Source organism: Schistocerca gregaria, chromosome 7 (genome assembly GCF_023897955.1).
Source record: "Schistocerca gregaria isolate iqSchGreg1 chromosome 7, iqSchGreg1.2, whole genome shotgun sequence".
Taxonomy (NCBI): Eukaryota; Metazoa; Arthropoda; class Insecta; order Orthoptera; family Acrididae; genus Schistocerca; species Schistocerca gregaria.
In genome coordinates, this window is record NC_064926.1 from 359,238,965 (window position 1) to 359,265,667 (window position 26,703).

Genomic DNA, 26,703 nt, shown 5'->3' on the forward strand with positions numbered 1-26,703 from the left:
CCCGGAGTAGACAACATTCCATTGGAACTACTGACAGCCTTGGGAGAGCCAGCCCTGACAAAACTCTACCATCTGGTGAGCAAGATGTTTGAATACGGTGAAATACCCTCAGACTTCAAGAAGAATATAATAATTCCGATCCCAAAGAAAGCAGGTGTTGACAGATGTGAAAATTACCGAACAATCAGTTTAATAAGCCACAACTGCAAAATACTAACACGAATTCTTTACAGACGAATGGAAAAACTAGTACAAGCTGACCTCGAGGAAGATCAGTTCGGATTCTGTAGAAACACTGGAACACGTGAGGCAATACTGACCCTACGACTTATCTTAGAAGAAAGATTAAGGAAAGGCAAACCTATGTTTGTAGCATTTGTAGACTTAGAGAAAGCTCTTGAGAATGTTGACTGGAATACTCTCTTTCAAATCCTACAGGTGGCAGGGGTAAAATACAGAGAGCAAAAGGCTTTTTACAATTTGTACAGAAACCAGATGGCAGTTATTAGAGTCGAGGGACATGAAAGGGAAACAGTGGTTGGGAAGGGAGTAAGACAGGGTTGTAGCTTCTCCTCGATGTTATTCAATCTGTATATTGAGCAAGTAGTAAAGGAAACAAAAGAAAAATTCGGAGTAGGTATTAAAATCCACGAAGAAGAAATAAAAACTTTGAGATTCGCTGATGACATTGTAATTCTGTCAGAGACAGCAAAGGACTTGGAAGAGCAGTTGAATGGAACAGACAGTGTCTTGAAAGGAGGATACAAGATGAACATCAACAAAAGCAAAACGAGGATAATGGAATGTAGTCGAATTAAGTTGGGTGATGCTGAGGGAATTAGATTAGGAAATGAGACACTTAAAGTAGTAAAGGAGTTTGACTATTTGGGCAGCAAAATAACTGATGATGGTCGAAGTAGAGAGGATATAAAATGTAGACTGGCAATGGCAAGGAAAGCGTTTCTGAAGAAGAGAAATTTGTTAACATCGAGTATAGATTTAAGTGTCAGGAAGTCATTTCTGGAAGTATTTGTATGGAATGTAGTCATGTATGGAAGTGAAACATGGACGATAACTAGTTTGGACGAGAAGAGAATAGAAGCTTTCGAAATGTGGTGCTACAGAAGAATGCTGAAGATTAGATTGGTAGACCACATAACTAATGAGGAAGTATTGAATAGGATTGGGGAGAAGAGCATTTTGTGGCACAACTTGACCAGAAGAAGGGATCGGTTGGTAGGACATGTTCTGAGGCATCAAGGGATCACCAATTTGGTATTGGAGGGCAGCGTGGAGGGTAAAAATCGTAGAGGGAGACCAAGAGATGAATACACTAAGCAGATTCAGAAGGATGTAGGTTGCAGTAGGTACTGGGAGCTGAAGAAGCTTGCACAGGATAGAGCAGCATGGAGAGCTGCATCAAACCAGTCTCAGGACTGAAGACCACAACAACAACAACAACAAACTGGAATACTATGACATGTCCAATATGCTTGTAAAAGTGATCTATGAATGTATAAAACTGCTATTGCCTACTGGCATATACACATTCTTCAAGATGCCTTTGCAAGATGTTTGATTATCAACTGTACACAATATTCATATTGCAAACTTCTATCGAATAGATTTAGCACAATGTTTAACATTTGCTGTAGATGAGGAATACTGTAAAAGTTTACACTTCCTGGCAGAGTAAAACTGTGCACCCAACAGAGACTCAAACTCGGGACCTTTGCTTTTCACAGGCAAGTGCTCTACTGACTGAGCTACCCAAACATGGCCCACGACCTGTTATCATAGATTTACTTCTGCCAGTACCTCGTCTCCTGTAAAATTTGCAAGTCTAGCACTAGTGGTAGTTTTACTTCAGTGCACACTGCACTGGAAAGTGAAAAATTTCGGTCTGGAAACATTCGCCAATCTGTGTCTAAGCCACGTCTACACAATATCCTTTCTTCCAGGAGTGCTAGTGTTGCAGTTTCGCAGGCAAGCTTCTGTGAAGTTTGCAAAGTAGCCGACGAGGTACTGGCAGAAGTAAACCTGTGAGGACGGGTCGTGAGTCGTGCTTGGGTAGCTCATCTCTAGAGCACTCGCTAGCAAAAGGCAACGGTGCCGAGTTTGAGGCTTGGTCTGGCACTCAGTTTTAATTTGCCAAGAAGTTTCAAATCAGAGTATACTCCGCTGCAGAGTGAAAAATTCCATTATAAGAGTTGCTCTACATCTTTCTAATAAGGACATTGAATACAATACAAGAAAACCAACACAATTAAGTTACTACCTTCTGCATTTGTACTCGAATACCAGTGCGTCCTGGACATCATTCTTAATTTTGTTGAACAAATCATCTGATAAAGTGCCATTATTTTCCAAACTAAAAGGCAGTTCTTCAACAGAAGAAAATTGTGTTCTCGTAATATATCGGAAAAATTTGAACGTATCGTACAGTAAATGACCCTCTGTTAGCAGTAATGACCTCCACCCATAATATCTTGGCAAGTTCAACGCGAAGAGCTTCTCTTCCACGGTTTCCAAAGACCTGAGCTTTTCGTGCCACTCTCTTTCCTTACGTTCGCTAATGGCTCGCCGTGATAGGTCTAAAATAGGTGGATATTTTGGTCTTTCTGTATACTCAGCTTCATTTGCACTAACACTGAAATTATGTTTAACACTATTAAGAATTGCTGCAACGCACTGTGGTCTTAACTTTATCAAATGAACGACTTTCTCTCGCAACGCGCACACCACAGCCATCATTTGTCACCAACCTCACTGTTTACAAATACGAAAGTGCGTTATTCATTTAATAGGTTAACTCAGATAGTACTCTAACTGCAGTTTCGGCATTTCACGAAAGAGAAATTTTCCGAGTGACAATTTTCAGTCTTTCATTTCTTTATGACTCATAACACCCGTAAGCTGATCCATTACTATACATAAACATTTTCACTGGTGTTGTGTGCAACTAGAGATTAAAACTGCTGTGCAAAAAGGCAGATGAATGAGCTACAAGTTTCCCACAACATGTTGGTATTGCAGGCATCGTATTTTTTCAGAGCTATGCAGTTATTATACGGGTTCATATTGCGTGACGAGACAAATATAGGTGTTTTGTTTGGGAGACGTGCTTGTGAGGTGTATCTCGCGTTAGAAACATCGCACGCATTAATAGCGGGTAAATAAAGTAAGTTATATTGGTACTCTAAACGCTTGTTCTGGCAGCTAGTCTATTTTAGCACCTGCAGTGTTCTTAACTGAGATTCCGCTGCATCGAGACTTTAAATTGAGTTTAAACCGAAAGAAAGACTTACATATTTTTTTTATCGCAATACCACTTTTCAGACGAGCTAATAATTTACCTTTCGCAACGTAGTAATTTACCGGTACTGAACGAAATGACATATCAGTTATTTGAGGACAGTGAAAAGTAGGACCAAGTCACTGCGGTGAACCATACAGCGTGATTCAGCAAAAGTTTATCGAACTTAATCGTGAATTTAGTATGTGTCTTATATAAGGAGCTGATTTTTTTCAGTCCGTAATAACAACGTTTTTAATAAGCTTTCTGTAATGAAGTATAAAGTACCCTTTAACAGACACATTAAGGCTTGAGAAAAAAACAGTTTCCTTGGTGGAAAGTAATATGTCACTCTGTACCGGTGAAAGATTTAGTTGCCACCACAATATTAATAAAGTCGGTTCTGGGTACTGCACCTAACATCCACATAGAAAAATCAAACTACCTTTGAGTGAAATTAAAAACAAAAGTGTCATCATTATGAGTGCAAAGAGAATCGAAGTGTTGGCTGCAGAGATGGGAGCAGACAGGAAGAAAGAGCACATTGGGGTCTCTCCAGGGGTGAGGATCTGTCTGCTGACATGATAGAGAAATAGATGTCAATTTGGAAGACATCTGGGATCCAGTAGTATAGCCAGAGTTCAACAGAACTTTAGAGACTAGTGATCAAATGAACCAGAAAGGATAGACAACATTCTTTCAAAATTTCTAAATTCATTGTAGATGTAGCAACTGAACAATTGTTCATTGAGTGTGTAGAATCTAGTAAACTGGAGACAAATCATCTGACCTTTGCAAGATTGTAATTCAAACAGTCCCCAAGATAGCAAAGGCAGATAAATGTGAGAATTATTGTGTGCAATGAGATTAATTGCTCATTCATTCAGGTTACCAATAAGATTAATATATAGCAGAATAGAAAGTAAAATCGATGATCTGATTGGCTTTAGGATTGGTGGAAGCAACAGAGAGGTAGTTCTGATGTTGCATTTGCTAAGGAGAAAACCTTTCATCATAAGCTTCTACATATTCCCAAGTTTCAATTTAAGTGTTTCCCTTTCCTGTCTTTGACACTGCATTGCTCTTGGTTCTTCTTTTTTCTTTTCTTTTTTTTAATAATAAAAAAAGAAAACATGAAATTGATTTTGTTTGAGATTTCAGTATTAACTTTCTGTCTGGACTACTTTTGACTTGGAACTGGATAAAGGCTGTATACTTTCCCTCTAGGAGGAAGGGAATAGTGCAGTGAGAGAAAAATTAGTTTTGGCCTATCATTGTGATGCATAGGTACTAATAGTGAAAGAAATCAATGCTGAGTCATATCCCAAAGTAATGAACAAAAGATTCAGAGATAGGAATTCCAGTAACAATGCAGACATTTAAAGCTAAAACTGAACCTTGTGCTCGTGAAAAGGTGAGTGAAATAAGTGTTAGTGTCAGTAGTTTTGAGAGAAACAAAGCTCCAGGGCTTGAAAACAGATTGAATACTGACTTTTGAAGTTGAGTTACTCCTCTTCCAACTATAATCTGTCATAGATATCTTGAACAAAAAACTGTGTCCAGTAGTTGCAAGAAAGCACAGGTCACACCCGTTTACAAGAAATGTTGCAGAAGTGATCCACAAAACTACCACCCAGTGTCTGTGGCGTAGGCGTGTTGTAGAATCTTGGAACTTATTCTGAGGTAAAACATAATGAGGTATCTTGAACAAATGACCCCCTCCATGCCAATCACTGAATGAGGTGGTGCAGTGGGTAGCACACTGGACTCGCATTTTGGATGATGGCAGTTCAACCCATGTCTCGCCATATTGATTTGGGTTTTCCAAGAATTACTGAAATCACACCAAGTAAATGCTGGGATGGTTCCTTTGAAAGGGCACAGCCGATTTCCTTCGCCGTGCATGAAACAATCGGAGCTTGTTCTCTGTCTCTAATTACTTTGATGGTGACAGGCCATTAAACCCTGCCAGCCAGTATGGATTACGAAAACGCTGATCATGCAAAACCCAACTCTCACTTTTCTCCCATAAAATAATAAAAGCCTGTGATCAAGGTAGGTACATGAAGTATTTATTGATTTCAGAAAAGCATTTGACTTGACACCACATCTATGCTTATTGTCAAAATTCAGTTGTATGGTGATTCAAGAAAAATTTGTGGCTGGATTGAGGTTTTTTGGTAGGGAAAATGCAGCAGGTTATTGTGGATTGAGAGCCATCGTCAGATGTAGAAGTAACTTCAGGTGCGCCCCAGGAAAGTGTGTTAGGATCCTTGCTGTTCAGATTGTATATTAATTACCTTGCAGACAATATTAATGGTAACCTCATACTTTTTGCCATGATCTATAACGAAGTATTGTCTGATAGAAGCTACCTAAATATTCACAGATTTTGATTAAATTTCAAAGTGGTGTAAAGATTGGCAACTTGCTTTAAATGTTCAGAAATGTGAAACTGTGCACTTCACAAAATAGAAAAACATAGTATCCTATGTCTATAATATCAGTGAGTCAAGGTTGGAATCACCGAACTCGTACAAGTACCTTGGTGTAACACTTTGTAGGGATATGAAATACAATGATATCATAGGTTCACACGTGGCAAAGTGGGTGATAGACTTCAGTTTATTGGTTGAGTACTGGGAAAATGCTATCAGTCTACAAAGGAGATTGTTTGCAAATCACCTGTGTGATGGATTCTAGAATATTGCCAAAGTGTGTGGAATCTGTACCATATAGGACCAACCTGGGATATTGAACGTATACAGAGAAATGCAGCACTAATTCTCACAATTTTGTTTGAATCATGGGACAGTGTTGCAGAGATGCTGAAGAAACTGATCTTGCACTGTCTTGAAGATAAGACGTAAACTATCTCAAGAAAGTCAGAAAGCCTATGTACAAAATTTCAGGGAACTGGCGTTCATTGACATCTGCCTATGTATCACTCGCATAGGGATTGTGAGGACAAGATTAAATTAATTGCAGCATGTGCAGAGGCATTTAAACGTAATTCTTCCCATGCTACATATGTTAATGAAATAAACCCCAATAACCGGTACAATGGGCTGTACCTGTGCCATGCACTTCAGAGGTTTGAAAAGTGTGGTTGTAGATGTGGTGTAGAAGTGTAAACCTGTCAAGAAATCTACAAAACAGATGACTTGAAGGATAAATACCTTTTCCATGTTCTTAGATAGTTCTTTTCCATTAAAATATTTCAGGTGTTAGTACACACTAATAAGTACCAGATTTGGCTAACTAATGGCATTATAATATGTTGGAGTCAGAGCCCAGTTACAGAATTTAATTGCAGACAATACTAAGGAATGCTGAGAAATTTCACCAGACTGGCTAAAACAGTGCATTACACCAAGAGAATAAATACCTCCCAGAACAAAATTAAAATGATATGGTCAGTTGTGAAAGAAATATCAGGCAGAATGAGGGTGCTAAACATATTAAACATTCTCTCTTTGAGAATGGAACTGTTAGTGATCCACCAGAACTATGCAAAATATTTAATAATCACATTTTTTCTGTAGTCAGCAACTTAAAATTCTATTGGTACAGGTAAAAATGCAGAGCCTGTAAGCTGGTGCTAGGAAACAACTGCATCACATGCAGCTACAACAAGCAAGCAAAGATGAAACTGAGTCAAATATTACATCATTAAAGAATAACGATTTCCATGGGAAAAAAGGGAAAAAAAGCAAAGCTCTGCACTGTGGCCCTAATGAGCAAATTGGGAATGACTGACCGCTTTGTCACCCTCTGCCAGTGGTGTCATTGAATGCAGTATGAGAGGGCATGGGATCAGCACACTTCTCTCCTAGCTGTTATTTAGCATCCTTGTCCTTGGAGCCACTACTTCTCATTCAAATAGCTCCTCAAGTGCTCTCTAGGCTGATTGTACCATACCAGTCTCCCCACTGAGGAAAAATCCCTGGTGGTACCTGAAAACGAACCCAGACCATCCACAAAGCAACCAGACTTGCTGACCATTGAACTATGGAGACAGATGAGACTCCTGTGGATATGATGAAATTTCATGCAGGAGTATGAAGATCAGTCCACCATACTTCAGTTCTGTACACAGGCATCTGTATAAAGTGTGTGTCAAGAGTGGTCAGTTTTGTGACGGACCCAGATACTCAATAATGAAACCACTTCATAGAAAGGAAGATAGAGAGAGAGAGAGAGAGAGAGAGAGAGAGAGAGAGAGAGAGAGAGAGAGAACCAACCATTGTTTATGCCACCAGTCTTTTCAAATTTTTTGAGAAAGCAATGTATAGGGAGTAGTGGCATATCTCGTACAGATAATTTGCTGTCAGGCTCACAGTTTAGTGTCAGGAAAGGGGTATCCTCAGAAAATGGAGTTTATTATTTTGTGTGGGAAACACTATCAGGGCTAAATGACAAATTGAAGGCAATAGGTACTTTCTTTGATTTAACAAAAGCATTTGACTGTGTGGACCATACAACACTTTTGCATTATTTGAATATTATGGGATTAGGGAGAGAACTGAACAATTATTTACTTCACAGCAGGAAAGAATGAAGCAGAAGGTTGTGTTACAGTGTAAGCAAACAGGGAAGAGATATTAATCTGACTCGGGTCAAATAAAGTGGGCGGGCCACAAGGTTCTGTTCTGTGTCCGTTGTTTTTCTTGATATATCACTTGCCACTAAATGTGGCAGATTGCTCAAAAGCATTAATGTGTGCAGATGACCTAATTATTATTGTGAAAGACATGGAATGAGGTATAAATGACGTAACTAACAGAGTCGTAGGTGATCTCAACATGTTACTCTGTAATAACAGGTTAATTCTTAATAGTAACAAAATGCAATGCATACAATTTCTAACATGGAACTCTGTAATAGTAAAACTTTATTGTCTCAAGCATCTCAAACAGTCAGTAAAGTTGACCATTTTAAATACTTTGGCGTGAGTGTAGTTGGAAGTATCACATTCAAAATATTGTGTGGATACTGAATGCTTCTATTTTCACTTTAAGAATAATATCCACTGGATTATCTCATATGGGGTTATATGTTGAGCAACTCTGTGTGCACTCACTAGAAATATTCTTAGGACAGAAGAGGGTGGTTCAACTGATCTGTGCTGCGACTTCATGTAAGCGTTGTTCAGGTGCCTTGCATTTGAAGGGGTCTATGGAAGAAAGTGCTAACCCAATAGAGGATTTGTTGAGGTATTGCATGTTAATTTAAAGACTAGGATATAAATACAATAAGAAAAAAACAATTCAGTAGAAACAACTTCATTGCAGTACTGTGTAACTAGTATGTAGTGTATTCGAAAATACATGGATAGGGTGATTATTCTAATTGTAATGAAATGGAGGGTTAGCACTTTCTTCCTCTGGCTTCTTCAGTTCTGACTGACCATTGTGGTACATATATCTGTCATGTAATTTGGTGTTTACATTATTGACACATTCAGAAGAAAATGCAAGATTCATTCAGTGAGCAGACAAAAATATGAATTGGATGACTCTTTCATAAGCATTTTACAGTAAAATGTGCACTATTCAGTAGGTTCTTTTTTAGTAGAGTTCTAGCAGAACTGAAAAAAGGGAGTGGGGGGGGGGGGGGGGGGGGACCCTAAGTATTCAAGTATTCAAGTCCAAGTTGAAAAGTTTCCTTGTGACTGACTCATGTTCTGTATAGGAACATGTCGCAGTAGTTGAAAACTTTTTTTCTCTAATGAGTTATTTATTTATATCCTCTCCTGCAATTTTTGTATTGTATTAGTTTGTTAGTTTATAAATGTTCTGATCAGTAATCTGTAAACTATATACTGACTCTTTCCATGGCCAGTTAGCTATGGCATGCATGGGCCCACAGAATCCAATGGATAAGCAGCAAAATAGATGGGAGTGATACTTTTACACAATAAAGACACTTTCATAGAAGTATCAACCTAGAAAAAGTGTTTGACAATATAAAATCATTAAAGACATTCCAGATTCTCGGAAAAATATGCTTAAACTTTAGGGAAAGTCATGTAGTACACAGTATGCTCAAGAACCAATGGCGTGCAAGAGGGATCTGAGACTGAGAGAGAAGATGAAAAAGCTAATAAGTCAGGGATGCAATCTCGTCTCCGCCACTGTTCAACCTGTGGATAAAAAAAAGTAGTAATGAGATGATGGAAATAAATGGAAGGTTCATAGTAAAAGGATATCAATGATAATATTCATTGATGACATTGCTGACTTCAATGAAAGTGAGTAAAGATTACGGGACCTGTTGAATGGAATGAACAGCTTACTGAACACAGATTATGGAAAAACCAAAGAAAGATGAAAGGAAGGAAGAGTAGTAAAATTTGAGATTAGCTTTCAATTTAACGTCATAAATGTAATAATATTATGAAAAAGACTGTTGTGCCTTTCTGCGACTCAGTATCTCCACTATATGGTGAGTAGCAACTTTCCTTTCCATAATATTGTTACTTACCATCCTGGATCTTCCATTGTTTGATTAACATCGTAAATGACAGTATTGCAAAAAGGATAGATTACTACTCACTGTCTAGCAGAGACATTGAGTCGCAGATAGGCACAACAAAAAGATTGATTCCTCCCCACTCCAGCCTCCTCCTTACCCCACCACCCAGATTACTCCTCCCATCATGCCCAACTGCTTGCAATCTGGTCTTGGCAGCCAGAGACATTGAAGACCTTTAGCCAAAATCTACCTGTCTGACAGTCATTATGTTGTCGTATCAGTGACTCAACATCTCCGCTATATGTTGAGTAGCAGTCTACCTTTTTCATAATACTGTCATTATTCCATTCTGGATTTTCCATTGTTTAACATCATAAGTGGGTCCATATAGTAAACAAAGTGAATGAATTCTCTACCTTGAACAGCTATGCAAGTTGGAATAAGCAAGGAGGATATACGAAGCAGATTACTGGAGACAGTGAGAAGTTCCTCACTAAAAGAAGTCTAATAGTATCAGACCTGTAGACTCACCAAGGAAAGGAATATATGTAAAACACTGACTGGAAGAGTGGACAGGATTCCAGAAAATGTATAAGACACAGGAAATAACTTCCATCGTAGAGGGAAACATGGAGGACTGGAAGACAGATATTGGAACATATCCAAGTAGTAATTGAGTATATTAGGTGTGAGTGCTGCTATGAGAGGATAGGAGCAGAAATGACAGACACTGACTGATGACAGAAACTGTGTTAAGTGGCCCTCATATTGTTGTTGTTGTTGTTGTTGTTGTTGTTGTTGTTGCTGCTGCTGCTGCTGCTGCTGCTGCTGTATGCTAGTCTATCCTGTGCAAGCCTCTTCATCTCCATATAACTACTGCAAACTACATCCATGTGAACCTGCTTGCTGTATGCATCATTTGCCCACAGTACAGTTTTTATCCCCCTACATTTCCCTCCATACTAAATTGACAGTTGAACGTATACAGAGAAATGCAGCACTAATTCTCACAATTTTGTTTGAACCATGGGACAGTGTTGTAGAGATGCTGAAGAAACTGAACTCTCACTCTCTTGAAGATAAGACGTAAACACACACACACACACACACACACACACACACACACACACACACACACACACACACACAGAGAGAGAGAGAGAGAGAGAGAGAGAGAGAGAGAGAGAGAGAGAGAGAGAGAGAGTTCTATTCAGTACTTCCTCATTAGTTATATCAACTACCCAGGTAATATTCAGCATTCTTCTGTAGCACTTCTTTTAAAATTGTACTATCTCTTCTCGCCTCAACTGATTATTGTGCACATATCACTTCCATACAAGGCTACACTTCAGAGATATGCCTTCAGGAGAAACTTCCTAACTCTTAAATCTGTGTCCAGTGTTGACAATTTTCTCCTCTTCAGAAATGCTTTTCTTGCCATTGTCAGTCCATGTTTTACATCCTCCTTGCTTCGACCATCATTAGTTATTGTAATACTCAAATAGCAAAACTCATCTACTACTTTTAGTGTGTCTCCTCCTAATAAAATTCCCTTAGCAACACTTGATTTAACTCGATGATATACACTCCTGGAAATTGAAATAAGAACACCGTGAATTCATTGTCCCAGGAAGGGGAAACTTTATTGACACATTCCTGGGGTCAGATACATCACACGATCACACTGACAGAACCACAGGCACATAGACACAGGCAACAGAGCATGCACAATGTCGGCACTAGTACAGTGTATATCCACCTTTCGCAGCAATGCAGGCTGCTATTCTCCCATGGAGACGATCGTAGAGATGCTGGATGTAGTCCTGTGGAACGGCTTGCCATGCCATTTCCACCTGGCGCCTCAGTTGGACCAGCGTTCGTGCTGGACGTGCAGACCGCGTGAGACGACGCTTCATCCAGTCCCAAACACGCTCAATGGGGGACAGATCCGGAGATCTTGCTGACCAGGGTAGTTGACTTACACCTTCTAGAGCACGTTGGGTGGCATGGGATACATGCGGACGTGCATTGTCCTGTTGGAACAGCAAGTTCCCTTGCCGGTCTGGGAATGGTAGAACGATGGGTTCGATGACAGTCTGGATGTACCGTGCACTATTCAGTGTCCCCTCGACTATCACCAGAGGTGTACGGCCTGTGTAGGAGATCGCTCCCCACTCCATGATGCCGGGTGTTGGCCCTGTGTGCCTCGGTCGTATGCAGTCCTGATTGTGGCGCTCACCTGCACGGCGCCAAACACGCATACGACCATCATTGGCACCAAGGCAGAAGCGACTCTCATCGCTGAAGACGACGCGTCTCCATTCGTCCCTCCATTCACGCCTGTCGCGACACCACTGGAGGCGGGCTGCACGATGTTGGGGCGTGAGCGGAAGACGGCCTAACGGTGTGCGGGACCGTAGCCCAGCTTCATGGAGACGGTTGCGAATGGTCCTCGCCGATACCCCAGGAGCAACAGTGTCCCTAATTTGCTGGGAAGTGGCGGTGCGGTCCCCTACGGCACTGCGTAGGATCCTACGGTCTTGGCGTGCATCCGTGCGTCGCTGAGGTCCGGTCCCAGGTCGACGGGCACGTGCACCTTCCGCCGACCACTGGCGACAACATCGATGTACTGTGGAGACCTCACGCCCCACGTGTTGAGCACGCGGCATGCTACCAGTGTTAAAGACTGCGATGGAGCTCCGTATGCCACGGCAAACTGGCTGACACTGACAGCGGCGGTGCACAAATGCTGCGCAGCTAGCGCCATTCGACGGCCAACACCGCGGTTCCTGGTGTGTCCGCTGTGCCGTGCGTGTGATCATTGCTTGTTCAGCCCTCTCGCAGTGTCCGGAGCAAGTATGGTGGGTCTGACACACCGGTGTCAATGTGTTCTTTTTTCTATTTCCAGGAGTGTAGTACTATCCATGTTTAACTTTTGTTGATGCTCATCTTGCAATCTCTTTTCAAGACACCCCCCACCCCCAGGGGGCCCCTAGCTCTTTAGTGGGTATGTCTGTGGCGCACACAGGTCCCCGAGCTATTGCTGTATTTCTTGTTTTCCAGGCTTCCTTACCTTCCCCTTCTTTCACCATCCCTGCCGTTATTCATTTCCCTTTGCCCCTTCCTTTTCATCTCATGGTGTTTTTATCCCCACTTGGCTATCCTCCTGACTTCGTTTTGTCTTGTGGCTTTTGTTTGCTTGCTTTTCCTCCCCATTTTTGGTTTTTCTTTTTCTGTCCTCCTTATGCGTTTGACCTCCAACTCTAAATTTGACACATGTAGCATGAGCCAGATGGGGAAGAAGTCCCTCCCTAGTGTGTGGTTCCTCCCCCATAGCCCTTTTGCCTCCTTGCTACATCACCAGCTCAGTAGCCAGTCCATGTGGTGGGGCTGTTATGTATCCATCTAGAGCTTCCTGACACCTCACGGATCACACTGCCGGTACCAGCGCTGTGAATGCCTTGTGAAAGTCTAGCAGTGGTAGCCTATCTTTTCAGGGCATCAGAACTCCCAGTAACGACCATCATGCCATGTGGCTGTGGCTCTGTGGCACCCACACACCCACAAGGCAAGAACCTGATGGGAGTGGGTTGTACCAGGGCAGACGTTTTGTCTCAGTTGCTGTTTTTCTCTTTCCGGCCTACCTCCCCCCCCCCTCCCCCTCTCAAGTTATCTGCTGGGAGGAGGGCTAAGCCTGCTGGTTTGGGGCAAAACCCTTTCCGCAGTTCCCAGTCTGCACCAGGACTGACAGGGAGATTTTTGCCGCCACCTGTTGGGCACAAGTTTGATAGGGTTGAATCTGTGAGAGAGATCTGGCTCTTCCTTTTAAAGACAACTTCTGCTAGCCAGTCGGCCTCCCTCTCTGCCTGCAACCATTTAGGAGGCATCCCAGTGGATATCACTCCTCACAAGTCTCTCAATATGACATGGGGTGTAATTTTCCACAGGGACCTTCTCCTCCAGTCTGATGATGAACTTAATGCAAATCTGGAACAACATGGCATTCACTTCATCCAGCATGTCCAGAGAGGCCCTAAGGACAATTGTGCAGACACTGCCACTTTTGTCCTGGCCTTGGAGAGGGATGCCCTGCTCGAGAAAGTTAAGGTGATGGTAAACAGCTGCGACATCAAACCATACATTCCACCTCCTATGCATTGCTTCTGTTGCCTCAAGTTTGGCCACATGTCCTCGTGATGCGATGCCATTTGTACATCTACATCTACATGGTTATTCTGCAGCTCACGCTTAAGTGCCTGGCAGAGGGTTCATCGAACCATTTTTGTACTACTTCTCTACCAATCCACTTTCGAATGGCACGTGGGAAAAAGGAACACCTAAATCTTTCCGTTCAAGCTCTAATTTCTCTTATTTTATTATGATGATCATTTTTCCTCATGTAGATGGGTGTCAACAAAATATTTTCACATTTGAAAGAGAAAGTTGGTGAATGAAATTTCGAAAATAGATCTCACTGCAAAGAAAAACACCTTTGTTTCAGTGTTGCCATCCCAACTTGCGTATCATATCAGTGACACCCACACCCCTATTACGCGATAGCACAAAACGAGCTGCCCTTCTTTGGACTTTTTCAATGTCCACCATCAATCCTACCTGGTAAGGATCCCACACCACGCAACAATATTTCAGCAGAGGACAGACAAGTGTAATGTAGGCTGTCTCTTTAGTGGGTTTGTCGCATCTTCTAAGTGTTCTGCCAACAAAGTGCAGTCTTTGCTTTGCCTTCCCCACAATATTATCTATGTGGTCTTTCCAATTTAAGTTGCTTGTAGTTGTAATTCCTAGGTATTTAGTTGGAACGACAGCCCTTAGATTTGTGCGATTGATCATATACCCAACATTTATCGGCTTTCTTTTAGTACCTATGTGGATGGCCTAGCACTTTTCTTTGTTTAGTGCAAATTGCCACTTTTCGCACCATACAGAAATTCTCTCTAGATCATTTTGTAATTGGAATTGATAGTCTGATGATTTTACTAGATGGTAAATTACAGAATCATCTGCAAACAGTCTAAGGGGGCTGCTCAGATTATCATCTAGATCATTTATATAAATCAGGAACAGCAGAGGGCCTATGACACTACCTTTGCGAAACGCCAGATATCACTTCTGTTCGACTTGATGGTTTACCGTCTGTCACTACGAACTGTGACCCCTCTGAGAGGAAATCACGAATCCAGTCACACAACTGAGATGATACACCATATGCACGCAATTTGATTAATAGTCGCTTGTGAGGAACGGTATCAAAAACCTTCTGGAAATGAAGGAATATGGAATAGATCTGAGATCCCTTGTTGACAGCACTCATTACTTCATGGGTATAAAGAGCTAGCTGTGTTGCACAAGAACAATATTTTCTAAATCCGTATTGATTATGTATCAATAAGTCATTTTCTTCAAGGTGATTCATAATGTTAGAGCACAGTATATGCTCCGAAATCCTACTGTAAATTGAAGTCAGTGGTATAGGTCTGTATATCAATGGGTTAGTCATATTTCCCTTCTTGAATATTGGTGTGACCTGTGCTACTTTCCAGTCTTTAGGAACAGACCTTTCGTCAAGTGAAGGGTTGTATATGATTGCTAAGAAAGGTGCTATAATGTCTGCATACTCTGAAAGTAACCTGATTGGTATACCATCTGGACTGGGAGACTTGCCTCTCTTAAGTTATTTGAGCTGTTTTGCAACACCTAAGATATCTACTTTTACATCACTCATGCTAACAGCTGTTCTGGTTTTGAATTCTGGAATATTTACTTCATCTTCTTTCGTGAAGGAGTTATGGAAAACTGCATTGACTAACTCCACTTTAGTGGCACCATCATCGGTAACAGTTCCATCGCTAACACATAGTGACGGTATTGACTGTTTTTTGCCACTGGTGTACGCTACATATGGCTAGAACCTCTTTGGGTTTTCTAGCATATTTTGAGACAATGTTTCATTGTGGAAACTATTAAAAGCATCTCGCATTTCTGTCTGTGGTGACTGTGGCCGCTCTCTTCATGTGGGGAGCTCTTGTACCCCGTCACATTACTGTGTAAACTCCTTTGGCCTACATTCTCCCTGCTCACTAGAGTGTCCACTATATACAAAGAAAAAAGAATCCAGGAAATAATGATATTTGACCATCTCAGCTACTTTGAGGCCTGAAGAAGTTTTGACAGACTTCACCCTGTGAATCTTTCATCTACCTTTGTCTCAGTTATGTCTTCCCATCGTCCTCCCTCTTACTTACCCTCCATCCTGCCCCTTTTCCTTTCCTTCCCCCTCCTCTCTCCACCCCAGACGGCTCCTGTCTCCTACCCCCCCTGCTCCTCCTCCTCCTCCTCCATGGCCAGAGAAGAAATCCTCTTCTCTGGCTCCTGTTGGGGATGGGACTTCCTCTCGGAACACTGCTCTCCGGCGTTCTCAAGGCAGGAAGCTCTGAGGGCTCCGAAGCCACTTGGTCTCTGTCCAATTTCTCTGCCACCTAATCCCATACTGATAACACTTCCTCCCTCCTTCCCTCCAAGGGAGAAGAATAAGCAGCACAGGTCTAAGGACTAGGCTTCCCTGGCATCCCAATGGGGTTTGTCCCTCCTCCTCATTGCAAATCAGCCCCTGTTTTATGGATGTCACCCCATTCTTGTCGGTGACGACTACTGACCCAGTGACGTGACATCCCCTAAACTTCTTTATGCCTAGCCTGGACTCTTTCCACATGATAATTCAGTGGCATTGCAACTGATATTACAATCACTTACCAGAAATACAACAATTTGTTTCCTTTTATTCTTCAATCTGTCTTGTTCTTCAAGAAATGCACTTCCGTGATGATCACACTCCAGGATTCTGTCGGAAGCTTGCCGGGCACAAGATAGCATTTGGAGGGATCTCCACTTTGATTCACACCGATGTCGTTAGTGACTTGATACCGCTTCGTACCAACCTGGAAGCAATAGTGATAAGAGTGCAAATGACCCGAGCAATCACCATTTGCAATTTCTGCCTCCCTCCAGGTATGCCACTTCCTTATTTTGAACTGTCTACCTTAATACAGCAACTGCTTCCCCCTTATCTCCTCCTCAGGGACCTTAATGCACATCACCCTCTGTGGGTGAGTGCCACTTTGTGATGTTTCTGGAAGTTCAACACTGACTAATGTAAATGGTGCAGGCAACAGGTGCCCAATTGCGTTTCACAGTTCTTTACTTTCAGTGTTCATCCCCCCCCCCCCCCCCCGCCCAATATTACACAGTTATATGGTCAGTTCACTATTGGTAAAGGTTGATTGATAAGCCTCATTAATAGGTTGCAGGCAACATCAGAATACTGCTACAATAGTTTGCTGTTTAATATCTGTGAGCAGTAAAAACATAACCAGACAGTTCACAGTTCTTGCAGAATAATACGGTATGTGTGACACTATTGTTCAAATAAACTGAACAGATATTTTCATTAATTGTTCTAACACATGACCTATTTGTGTTACATTTATTCCACTGTTAAGTTGATGCATTGTTGTTATTCTAACCAAAATATGTTTCATGTCTGAAAATCAGCCGCAGATTGTCTTGTGTCGGGGCCAAAAATCAGTCCTTCATATATCCTCACAATAATAGGCACTGAAACTATACATTGTTCGATGTTTAAGTTACAGAAATTACAGTTAAATATAACTTACTCAATTAACTGAATACATTGAAAAATTCCTTTTTCTTAACAGTTCCTCCTATCACAAAAGTTAGGCCAAATTATTTGTTAAAATAATGAAATAAACATATATAGTTATACAGACAATACTTTTGACAAATCTGGTAATTATTTTGGAATTAATCAACAGCTGGCTTTGGTAATGTTTTTGAGTAGAGCCAAGTAAATACTTTAAGAATCCTAGTAGTTCTTCTTCCAAATGTTTATAAGTGCACAATTTATACTTATATACAAGTCAACAATAGAACCTGTCACGAAACACCTACTGATTTTACCCCATAACAGAGGTATTAACTAGGAATGGTTAAAATAAATTAGGAAATTAATTACATACAGAAAACTAAACACAAAATTAGACCTGGTGCTATATTCTTTAAGACTGAGGACCAACCTTTCTCTTTTATGGAAATGCAGATTATACCCATGCATGTTAATGGTAATTAGGCAAAAATGGAAAAAAATGAATTTAAGGAGGCAGGTGGCAAAACAAGTGAGGAAGTAAAGCGATCCCAGCTTACTTCATCACAACATCGACGGGCAGGGGCCTTCTAGTTGACCCTGTTACTACAGACTTTGATTTGTCTCCCCTCAATGATGGTTCCCGTACCTGCTTCAGTGCTGCTCATGGTACCTTTTCTGTTATCGATCTCACGATCGCCTCCCTTGCTCTTGTGACTACATTGATCACTCCATGATGACCTACATGGCAGTGACCATTTTCTGGTGATTCTGTTGTTCCCTTGCAACTGCCAAACAGACAGGCACCCAAATTAGACATTCCATAGAGCCAGTTGGTCTTTATATAGGTCTGATGTGCACTTTGACACTTCTCTCTTGGATTGCATTGATGCTGTCATGCAAAGTGTCTTTGACTCTATTCCTCAGGCCACTGGCATCCACAGGTCCCCTCCGTTGTCCGGTACCTTCGTGGATCAAGAATGTAATAATCACTATCCAGGATCACCAACCGGCACTGCAGCGATTTAAATGACACCCTTCACAGACCAACCTTATTGTTTTTAAGCATCTCTGTGCTCGTCTCACTACCTTGTTAGGCAGAGTAAAGGGGATTGCCGGAACTACTATCTTTCCTCCATGGGGACATATGCTTCTTCATTTGCAGGTTTGGTCCAATCTCCATAGCCTTCTTAGCAGCCAGCAATAATCAACTGTCCAGGGTCTTATCCTATGTGGTGCTCTATGTACTGATCTATCAGTACTTGCACAACAGCTAGCGACACCCTTTGTGACACAATCCTCCTACCTTTCTCCAGCAGAAACAATGAGTTGAAGAAACCCCCCTCTGTTACAATCCCCCACCAAGCTGAAGCCTATCATGAACCCTTCACTGAATGGAAATTTTCCAGGCTATCACCTCTTCACATGACATGGCCCCAGGCCTGGATTCCATCCACAATCAAATGAGCCAACATTTGGATGTTACCCAGAGGTAACATATACACAGTATCTTCAACCATACTTGGCTCACGGGTGCCTTCCCCTCGCGTGGTTATCATCATATTTAAGCCCAATGTGTCTCAAGAGCTGCCGACTGATTAGACTGACCAACGTACTTTGTAAACTGTTTGAGAGGATGATTATCTTCAGATTATGTTGGGTGCTCGAATCCCAGAGCCTTTTGTCATTGTATTAGTGTGGCTTCTGGAAAGGACAATCTACAACTAACCATTTACTCATATTGGAAACAGCAATTTGACAGGCTTTTATGAGTAGTAACCACCATTACCTTGTTGCCATCTTGTTTGATATACATAAGGCATACGACATGGCTTGGTGCCGTTGCATTTTGGTTACCATCCATGACTGGGGCTTTCACAGCCCTCTTCAGATTTTTATCTGCAAGTTTTTATCCCACCGACTCTTCCGGGCTAGAGTTGTCACTTCACTCAGCATCCCTTGGATCTAGTAGACCGGTGTCCCAAAGGGTTCTGTATTAAGTGTCACACTCTTCCTCATGGTCATCAGTGGGCCGTTGGGCCTCTGGTTGCCCTGACATTATATGTCAATGATTTTTGCATCTAGTGCAGCACCCACTCAGTAGCATCTGCTGAATGCCAGCTCCAGGGTGCCATCCAACTAGCCTCTGTGTGGGCCCTTTCCCATGTTTTACAGTTTTATGCTTTTTGGCTGTTGAGCCACAGTATACCCTGATCCAGAACTTTAATTATGCAAGCAGCACCTAGATGTTGTAGCGCAGTCTCGTTTCTTTGGCCTTCCTTTTGATAAAATGCTGACACGGCTGCCCCATATTCGCCACCTGAAGCTTAATGCTGTCCACCTCCTGGCCCACACATCTTGGGGTGCAGACTGTGCTACTCTTCTCCATATTTACCGGGCTCTAGTTTTTTCTAGATTACATTATGTTTGTCAGGTTTATGGCTCAGCGGCTCCTTCCATTCTGAAACTACTTGACCCTGTTCACCATTATGGGTTGCTTCTGGCTATCAGTGCCTTTTGCACTAGTCCCGTAGACAACCTTCTCTTGCCCCCCTGTGGGTTCGGGGGTAAGAATAGGCCCACGGTATTCCTGCCTGTCGTAAGAGGCGACTAAAAGGAGTCTCAAACGTTTTGGCCTTGTGAGATGGTCCCCTAACGGGTTTGACCTCCATCCTTCTAAATTTTCCGAAGAGCGAGCCGATTGGGGAAGGGCGCCTTACAAGGAGCGATGTGTCCATCAAGCATTACCATCTCTAGCCAGGTTTTTCGTCATCGCTTAGCAGTCCCGCTCACCTACCATCTCTTGGGCGTGGATTTGTTCTTGGGTGCGGTTTCTTGCAGTCTGCTATGCTGTGCCGCTTTATGCGCCAATGACGATATTGGACTACATCACCTAAAATCCAGCACGGTAGCCAGTCCGTTGTGGTGGGGCCACCATGTACCCTGTTGGTTGTAGCCCCCTGACTACACAGGGATCGCTCTGCTGATGCCAGCGCCGTTAACTCCCCACGTATGCCAAGGAGTAGATGCCTATCTCCTTGGGGCATTGGGACTCCCGGCAATGGCCATCCTGCCAGGTGGTCGTTGCTGAGGCTGGGTGGCGCCCGTGGGGAGGGCCCTTGGTCGGAGTAGGTGGCATCAGGGCGGATGACCCGCAATGAAGCGTGGTACATCATCTCTTGCTGGTGGCCAGCCGCCAGCAGTCTCTAAGCGTTCCAGGGCTCAATACAACGCAACTACATATGACCCCAAATCGTTCCCCTCCCTGGCTACACCATGGGAGGAACGAAAGACTAAGGATGCCAGCGAACCATACTCGCCCCGCTACCTGGTGTGTACGAGAGCTGATGGTGAATCCTTTACATCCATGAAGCCTCAGTTCTTCGTCGAGCACTTAGAGGACAAGTTCGGGGAGGTGGAGGGCTTGTCCAAAATGCGCTCGGGCTCGGTTTTGATTCAATCGGCGTCCTCCGCCCAGTCCCACCGGTTACTCGATTGTAACAAGCTGGGGGATGTTCCGGTTACAATCACACCCCATAAGAGTCTTAATATGGTCCAGGGCATAATATTCCATCGGGACCTTCTATTGCAGTCTGATGACGAGCTTCGCGCCAATTTAGAGCGGCGAGGTGTTCACTTCGTCCGGCGCGTGCATCGTGGTCCAAGGGATAAGCAGGTTGCCACCGGTGCCTTCATCTTGGCCTTCGAGGGTGATACTTTACCTGAGAAGGTCAAGGTGATGGTCTATCGTTGTGACGTCAAGCCCTATATCCCTCCCCCGATGCGGTGCTTTAAGTGCTGGAAGTTCGGGCATATGTCTTCCTGCTGTACTTCCAGCCTCACATGTCGAGATTGTGGACGCCCATCACATCCCAATACTCCATGTGCTCCGCCTCCCATCTGTGTAAACTGCGGAGAGCACCACTCACCTTGCTCGCCGGACTGCAGGATCTACCAGAAAGAGCGCAAAATCATGGAGTATAAGACCCTGGACCGCCTGACATACACTGAGGCCAGGCAGAAGTTCGAACGCCTCCATCCTGTTCGAACGCCTGCCTCTTACGCCGCGGCTACTACTGTTATGGCCCCATTAGCTCTCCCTCAGACTGCCACCTCTCAGAGCCGGAATGCTACACCTGCCCCCTTGATGGTGGGGGGCACTTCACTCCCTGCTGCTCCTGCACTACCTGCCTCAGGAGCAGCAACCCCCCAACCATCGGGGACATCAGTCCCCACTTCTAAGCTGGGGAAGCCTCAAACTTCCCCTGCTCGAATAGCACGGAAAGGGTCCCTTGGCTCCCTTCCTTCCCAGGTTTCCGCCTCTGGGAAGGGTGACGTCAGCCAATGGAAGAAAAGCAGACCAGCAGCTGATCGCAGGGCTTCCCGCTCCTCCTCCGTCCCGGAGACTGACTCGCTGGAGCCCTCCCAGCCAATGAAACCCAAGGACCAGAGAGACAAGACGAAGAAGAAGACCTCTAAGGCCAAGGACCACGCGGTGGCATCCACCCCACTGCTCCCTACAGGCTCTGCATCCGGGGATAAGGTGGAGATCCGGGCGTCCGCTGAGGACCTGGATCTCGCCGGACCCTCAGACGCCATGGAAGCAGATTGTACTGGTCCTCCATCGGTGGCAGCAGGTGACCCAGTGGCGTGATCTGCCTCCTCGGCCCCTTCACGCCTTTTTCGGACATGGACAAAGCAATACTCCAGTGGAACTGCAGCGCTTTTTTCCACCACCTTGCTGAGCTTCGCCAACTCATCAGCAGTCACCCTTTCCTCTGCATTGCCCTACAGGAAACTTGGTTTCCGGCAATGCGGACCCCTGCCCTACGTGGGTATCGGGGTTATTACAAGAACCGGGCAGCTTATGAGAGGGTATCTGGTGGAGTCTGCGTCTACATCCTTAACTCTGTCTACAGCGAATGTGTACCTCTTCACACACCTTTAGAGGCTGTCGCTGTAAGGATGTGGACGCCTCAGCCTATTACTGTCTGCAGTTTGTATCTTCCGCCAGATGGTGATGTCTCGCGTCATGTGTTGGCTGCATTGATAGCACAACTGCCTCCTCCTTTTGTGTTACTGGGCGACTTTAACGCCCATAACCCCCTGTGGGGTAGCGCCGCGATTACTGGCCGGGGTAGAGATGTCGAGACTCTTCTCTCGCAGCTTGACCTCTGCCTCTTAAACACGGGAGAGCCGACACATTTCAGCGTCGTCCATGGCACATTTTCGGCCATCGACCTTTCTATCTGCAGCCCCGGACTTTCACCATCCATCCGCTGGAGTGTCCATGACGACTTATGTGGTAGTGACCATTTCCCCATCTTTCTGTCACTACCACAGCGTCACACTTCTGAACGCCCCTCCAGATGGGCTCTGAATAAGGCTGATTGGGGCTTGTTCTCCTCTCTCGCCACTATCGCACCTCCTTCCCCTGACACCATTGATGCGGTGGTTCAGTCGGTCACCACCGGCATCGTTTCTGCGGCGGCATCTGCGATTCCCTGTTCATCCGGGTCCCCTCGGAGGAGGACTGTGCCTTGGTGGGCGCCCGAGATCGCAGAGGCGATTAGAGATCGCCGGCGGGCTCTTCAACGCCATAAGCGGCACCCGTCCTTGGAGAACCTCATCGTTTTTAAACAGCTCCGTGCCCGTGCCCGACGCATTATTCGCCAACGGAAGCTGGAGTGCTGGGAACGGTATGTTTCCACCATTGGCGTCCGTACCTCTGCATCGCAGGTTTGGGCTAAGATTAGGCGACTCCATGGCTATCGGCCGCCTGTCTCTGTCCCTGGGCTTTCGCTGAATGGAGTGGTGTGTACTGACTCCGACACGATTGCGGACCGGTTAGCAGCGCATTTTGCTCAGTGTTCCGCATCTACGAATTACCCACTGGCCTTCCGCTCCCGGAAAGAGCGGTTGGAAAGTTGGAGGCTTTCCTTTCACACGCGCCACGCAGAGTCGTACAATGCTCCTTTCAGCGACTGGGAATTCCAGAGTGCCCTATCTGCTTGCCCTGATACGGCTCCTGGGCCAGACCGCATCCACAGCCAGATGCTGAAACACCTCTCTGTGAATTGCCAGCGACGCCTCCTAGATGTTTTCAACCGCATCTGGGTTGAGGGTGTGTTCCCGTCTCAATGGCGAGAAAGCATCGTCCTCCCCGTGTTGAAACCTGGCAAGAACCCGCTGGAGGTGGACAGCTACCGCCCCATAAGCCTCACCAACGTTCTTAGCAAGTTGCTAGAACGTATGGTGAGCCGGAGGTTGAGTTGGCTCCTCGAGTCTCGAGGCCTTCTGGCTCCGTCTCAGGGTGGGTTCCGCAAAGGCCGCTCTGCCGTCGATAATCTGGTCTCCCTAGAGTCTGCCGTCCGTACAGCCTTTGCACGCCGCCAACATCTGGTTGCCGTCTTCTTCGACATGTGGAAGGCGTACGATACAACTTGGCGATATCACATCCTGGCCACACTTCATGGGTGGGGTCTTAGGGGCCCCCTCCCGATTTTTATTCAGAATTTTCTGTCGTCTCGTTCCTTCCGCGTGCAAGTTGCTGCGTCCCATAGTTCCTCCCGGGTCCAGGAGAACGGGGTCCCACAGGGGTCTGTCCTCAGTGTCTCCCTGTTTTTAATTGCGACCAATGGGCTCGCTGAGGCGGTGGGATCGTCCGTCGCAGCTTCGTTGTATGCAGACGATTTCTGCCTCTACTACAGCTCCGCTGGCATTGCAGTTGCTGAGCGCCAGCTGCAGGGCGCTATCCGCAAGGCGCAGTCGTGGGCTGTAGCGCACGGCTTCCAGTTTTCGGCCGCTAAGACCTGCGTTGAGCATTTCTGCCGGCGTCGCACGGTTCACCCTGAGCCACGCCTTTACCTTGACGGTGAAGCTCTTGCTGTGGTAGAGATGCATCGGTTGCTGTGGTAGAGACGCATCGGTTCTTGGGACTGGTATTTGATGCCCAGTTGACTTGGCTGCCTCATATTAGGCAGCTTAAACAAACATGCTGGCGGCATTTAAACGCTCTCCGTTGCCTTAGCCACACCGGATGGGGTGCCGATCGGTCCACCCTTCTCCGGCTGTATCAAGCGCTGATCCAGTCCCGCCTTGATTATGGGTGTGTGGCTTATGGTTCGGCGTCGCCATCAGCGTTGCAATTGCTGGATCCCATCCATCACTGCGGGATCCGACTCGCCACAGGAGCATTTTGGACAAGCCCTGTTGACAGCTTACTTGTGGAGGCTGGTGTTCCTCCATTGCGGATCCGGCGCGACCGACTTCTGGCCGCTTATGCTGCCCACGTTTGTAGCTTGCCAGGGCATCCCAACTACCGTCTCCTGTTCCCGCACTCGATCGTCCATCTTCCAGACAGGCGGCCCCGGTCAGGGTGTACGATCGCGGTTCGCATCCGGGCTCTACTGTGTGGGATTGAGGTTTTTCCTCTCCCGCCTGTTTTCCGGGCCAATCTCCGTCTGCCCCCTTGGTGTGTGCGCCGACCATGCATTCGGCTGGATTTGGCACAGGGTCCGAAAGACTCGGTCCCTCCTCCGGCCCTCCGCCGCCGCTTTGTTGCTCTCCTTGCCGAGTTTCCCGGATCTGCCGTGACCTATACCGACGGTTCGATGGTCTCTGGTCGCACTGGTTACGCTCTTACTCTAGAGGATCATTGTGAGCAACGGTCGCTGGCACCCGGGAACAGTGTATACACTGCCGAGTTGGTTGACATCTATCGCGCCCTAGAGTATATCCGCTCCCGCTCAGGTGAGTCCTTTGTCATCTGTAGTGACTCCCTGAGTGGTTTACGAGCTCTTGACCAGTGCTTTCCTCGTTCCCGTCTGGTGATGGCCATCCACGAGTCGCTCCATGCTCTTGCCCGTTGCGGCCGCTCCGTGGTCTTTGTTTGGACCCCAGGTCATGTCGGCATCCCGGGCAATGAGCGGGTTGACACGCTGGCTAAACAGGCAGTGAGTTCACCGGCTCTGGAACTCGGCCTTATGGAGTGTGATCTCCTGTCGCTTTTGCGCCAGAAAGTGCTTGGTGCCTGGGGCGACGAGTGGCGCACCCTGCCCACGCCCAACAAACTTCGGGCGGTGAAGGAGACGACCCGTGTGTGGCGCTCCTCCATGCGGGCCTCTCGGAAGGACTCTGTCGTCCTCTGCCGGCTGCGCGTTGGCCACACGTGGCTGACGCACGGCCATTTGTTGCGCCGGGAGAACCCACCGCTATGTCGCTGCGGGGCAGCTCTGACGGTGGTCCACATTTTGGTGGACTGCCCGCTTTTAACAGGACTCAGGCAGACGTTTGCGCTGCCTGATACCCTCCCTGCCCTTTTATGTGATGACGATGCTATGGCGGACCTCGTGTTGAGTTTTATTCGGGCAGGGGGTTTTTATCGTATGATTTGAGTGTTTGTCCTTTTATTTCCTGTATTGACTTGGGCCTTTGGCCTGTGGTTTTAAACTGTGGGTTTTAATGTCATTTGGTGGTTGGCTTTTCCTTATTTTCATGGTCGGCCAACCACCTTCACACTCGGTGCGATTTTAGTTCCGTTTGTCTGGTCTTTGTCTGCCTTTCTTGTATTGTGTCGTCCCTTCTATCAGTTCTCCGTTTTTAACGACTGACAGTTTTTATTTCGTGTGATTTTATCGTGGAACAAGGGACCGATGACCTTAGCAGTCTGGTCCCTTCAATCCCACACCCAACCAACCAACCTTCTCTTGGAAGCAGGGGCCCCCTCTCTACAAATACGACGGAGCCAACTCCTGGTTTCTTATGCAATCACCATTCGATGATTCCCTAACCATCCCGTGTATCCCGTCCTCATTGTAAATAAGAAATGTCTCCCTCCTGATACCTGTCCTTCGGTGTGATTGCCAGTTGGAATGTGTCTCACTTCCCTCTGTCAGGATTTACATCTCCATTGATTGGAAAGTGCCCCGTGGATTACCTGCCCCCCCCCCCCCCCCCCCCAACTCGCCTGCCCATGGATGACACCTTGACCACAGATTAAAACTGACCTATTCCAGGGTCCTAAAGTCTCTATCGCTCCTGTGATAATCTGGCACCTTGTACGTTCCATCCTTGAAGAGTTCAAGGATGCTGCCATCTCTCACATTGATTGTTCTAAATTGATAGATAAGGAGGGATAGACTTTTATGTCAGCTACAGGCATGGAACACTATTTACTGTCGGGATCATGAAGTGTTTTCACAGCAGAGCTTCTAGCCATTAACAGGCCCCTCCATTTTGTACTGAGGCCTCC

At 45.3% G+C, this 26,703-nt stretch overlaps 2 protein-coding genes across 6 annotated transcripts in view; one reads left to right on the forward strand and one right to left on the reverse strand.

The window, feature by feature from the left end:
- The window catches only part of LOC126281253 (28S ribosomal protein S30, mitochondrial), a 59,379-nt gene extending 56,562 nt beyond the window's left edge, over window positions 1–2,817 (reverse strand). The window contains exon 1 of the mRNA XM_049980045.1: window positions 2,279–2,817. Within this exon, the coding sequence (XP_049836002.1) occupies window positions 2,279–2,754 (476 nt within the window). The 5' untranslated portion in view covers window positions 2,755–2,817. The remainder of the gene's footprint in view (window positions 1–2,278) is intronic.
- LOC126281254 (very-long-chain (3R)-3-hydroxyacyl-CoA dehydratase) overlaps window positions 2,798–26,703 on the forward strand; it is a 165,805-nt gene continuing 141,899 nt past the window's right edge. Inside the window, exon 1 of one of the 5 annotated variants that reach the window (XM_049980047.1) lies at window positions 2,798–3,181. The gene's annotated coding sequence lies outside the window, so the exon portion shown is untranslated. Of the gene's footprint in view, window positions 3,182–17,097; window positions 17,193–26,703 lie in introns of those variants that run through there. The other 4 variants (XM_049980048.1, XM_049980050.1, XM_049980051.1 and 1 more) reach the window with 4 other exon arrangements.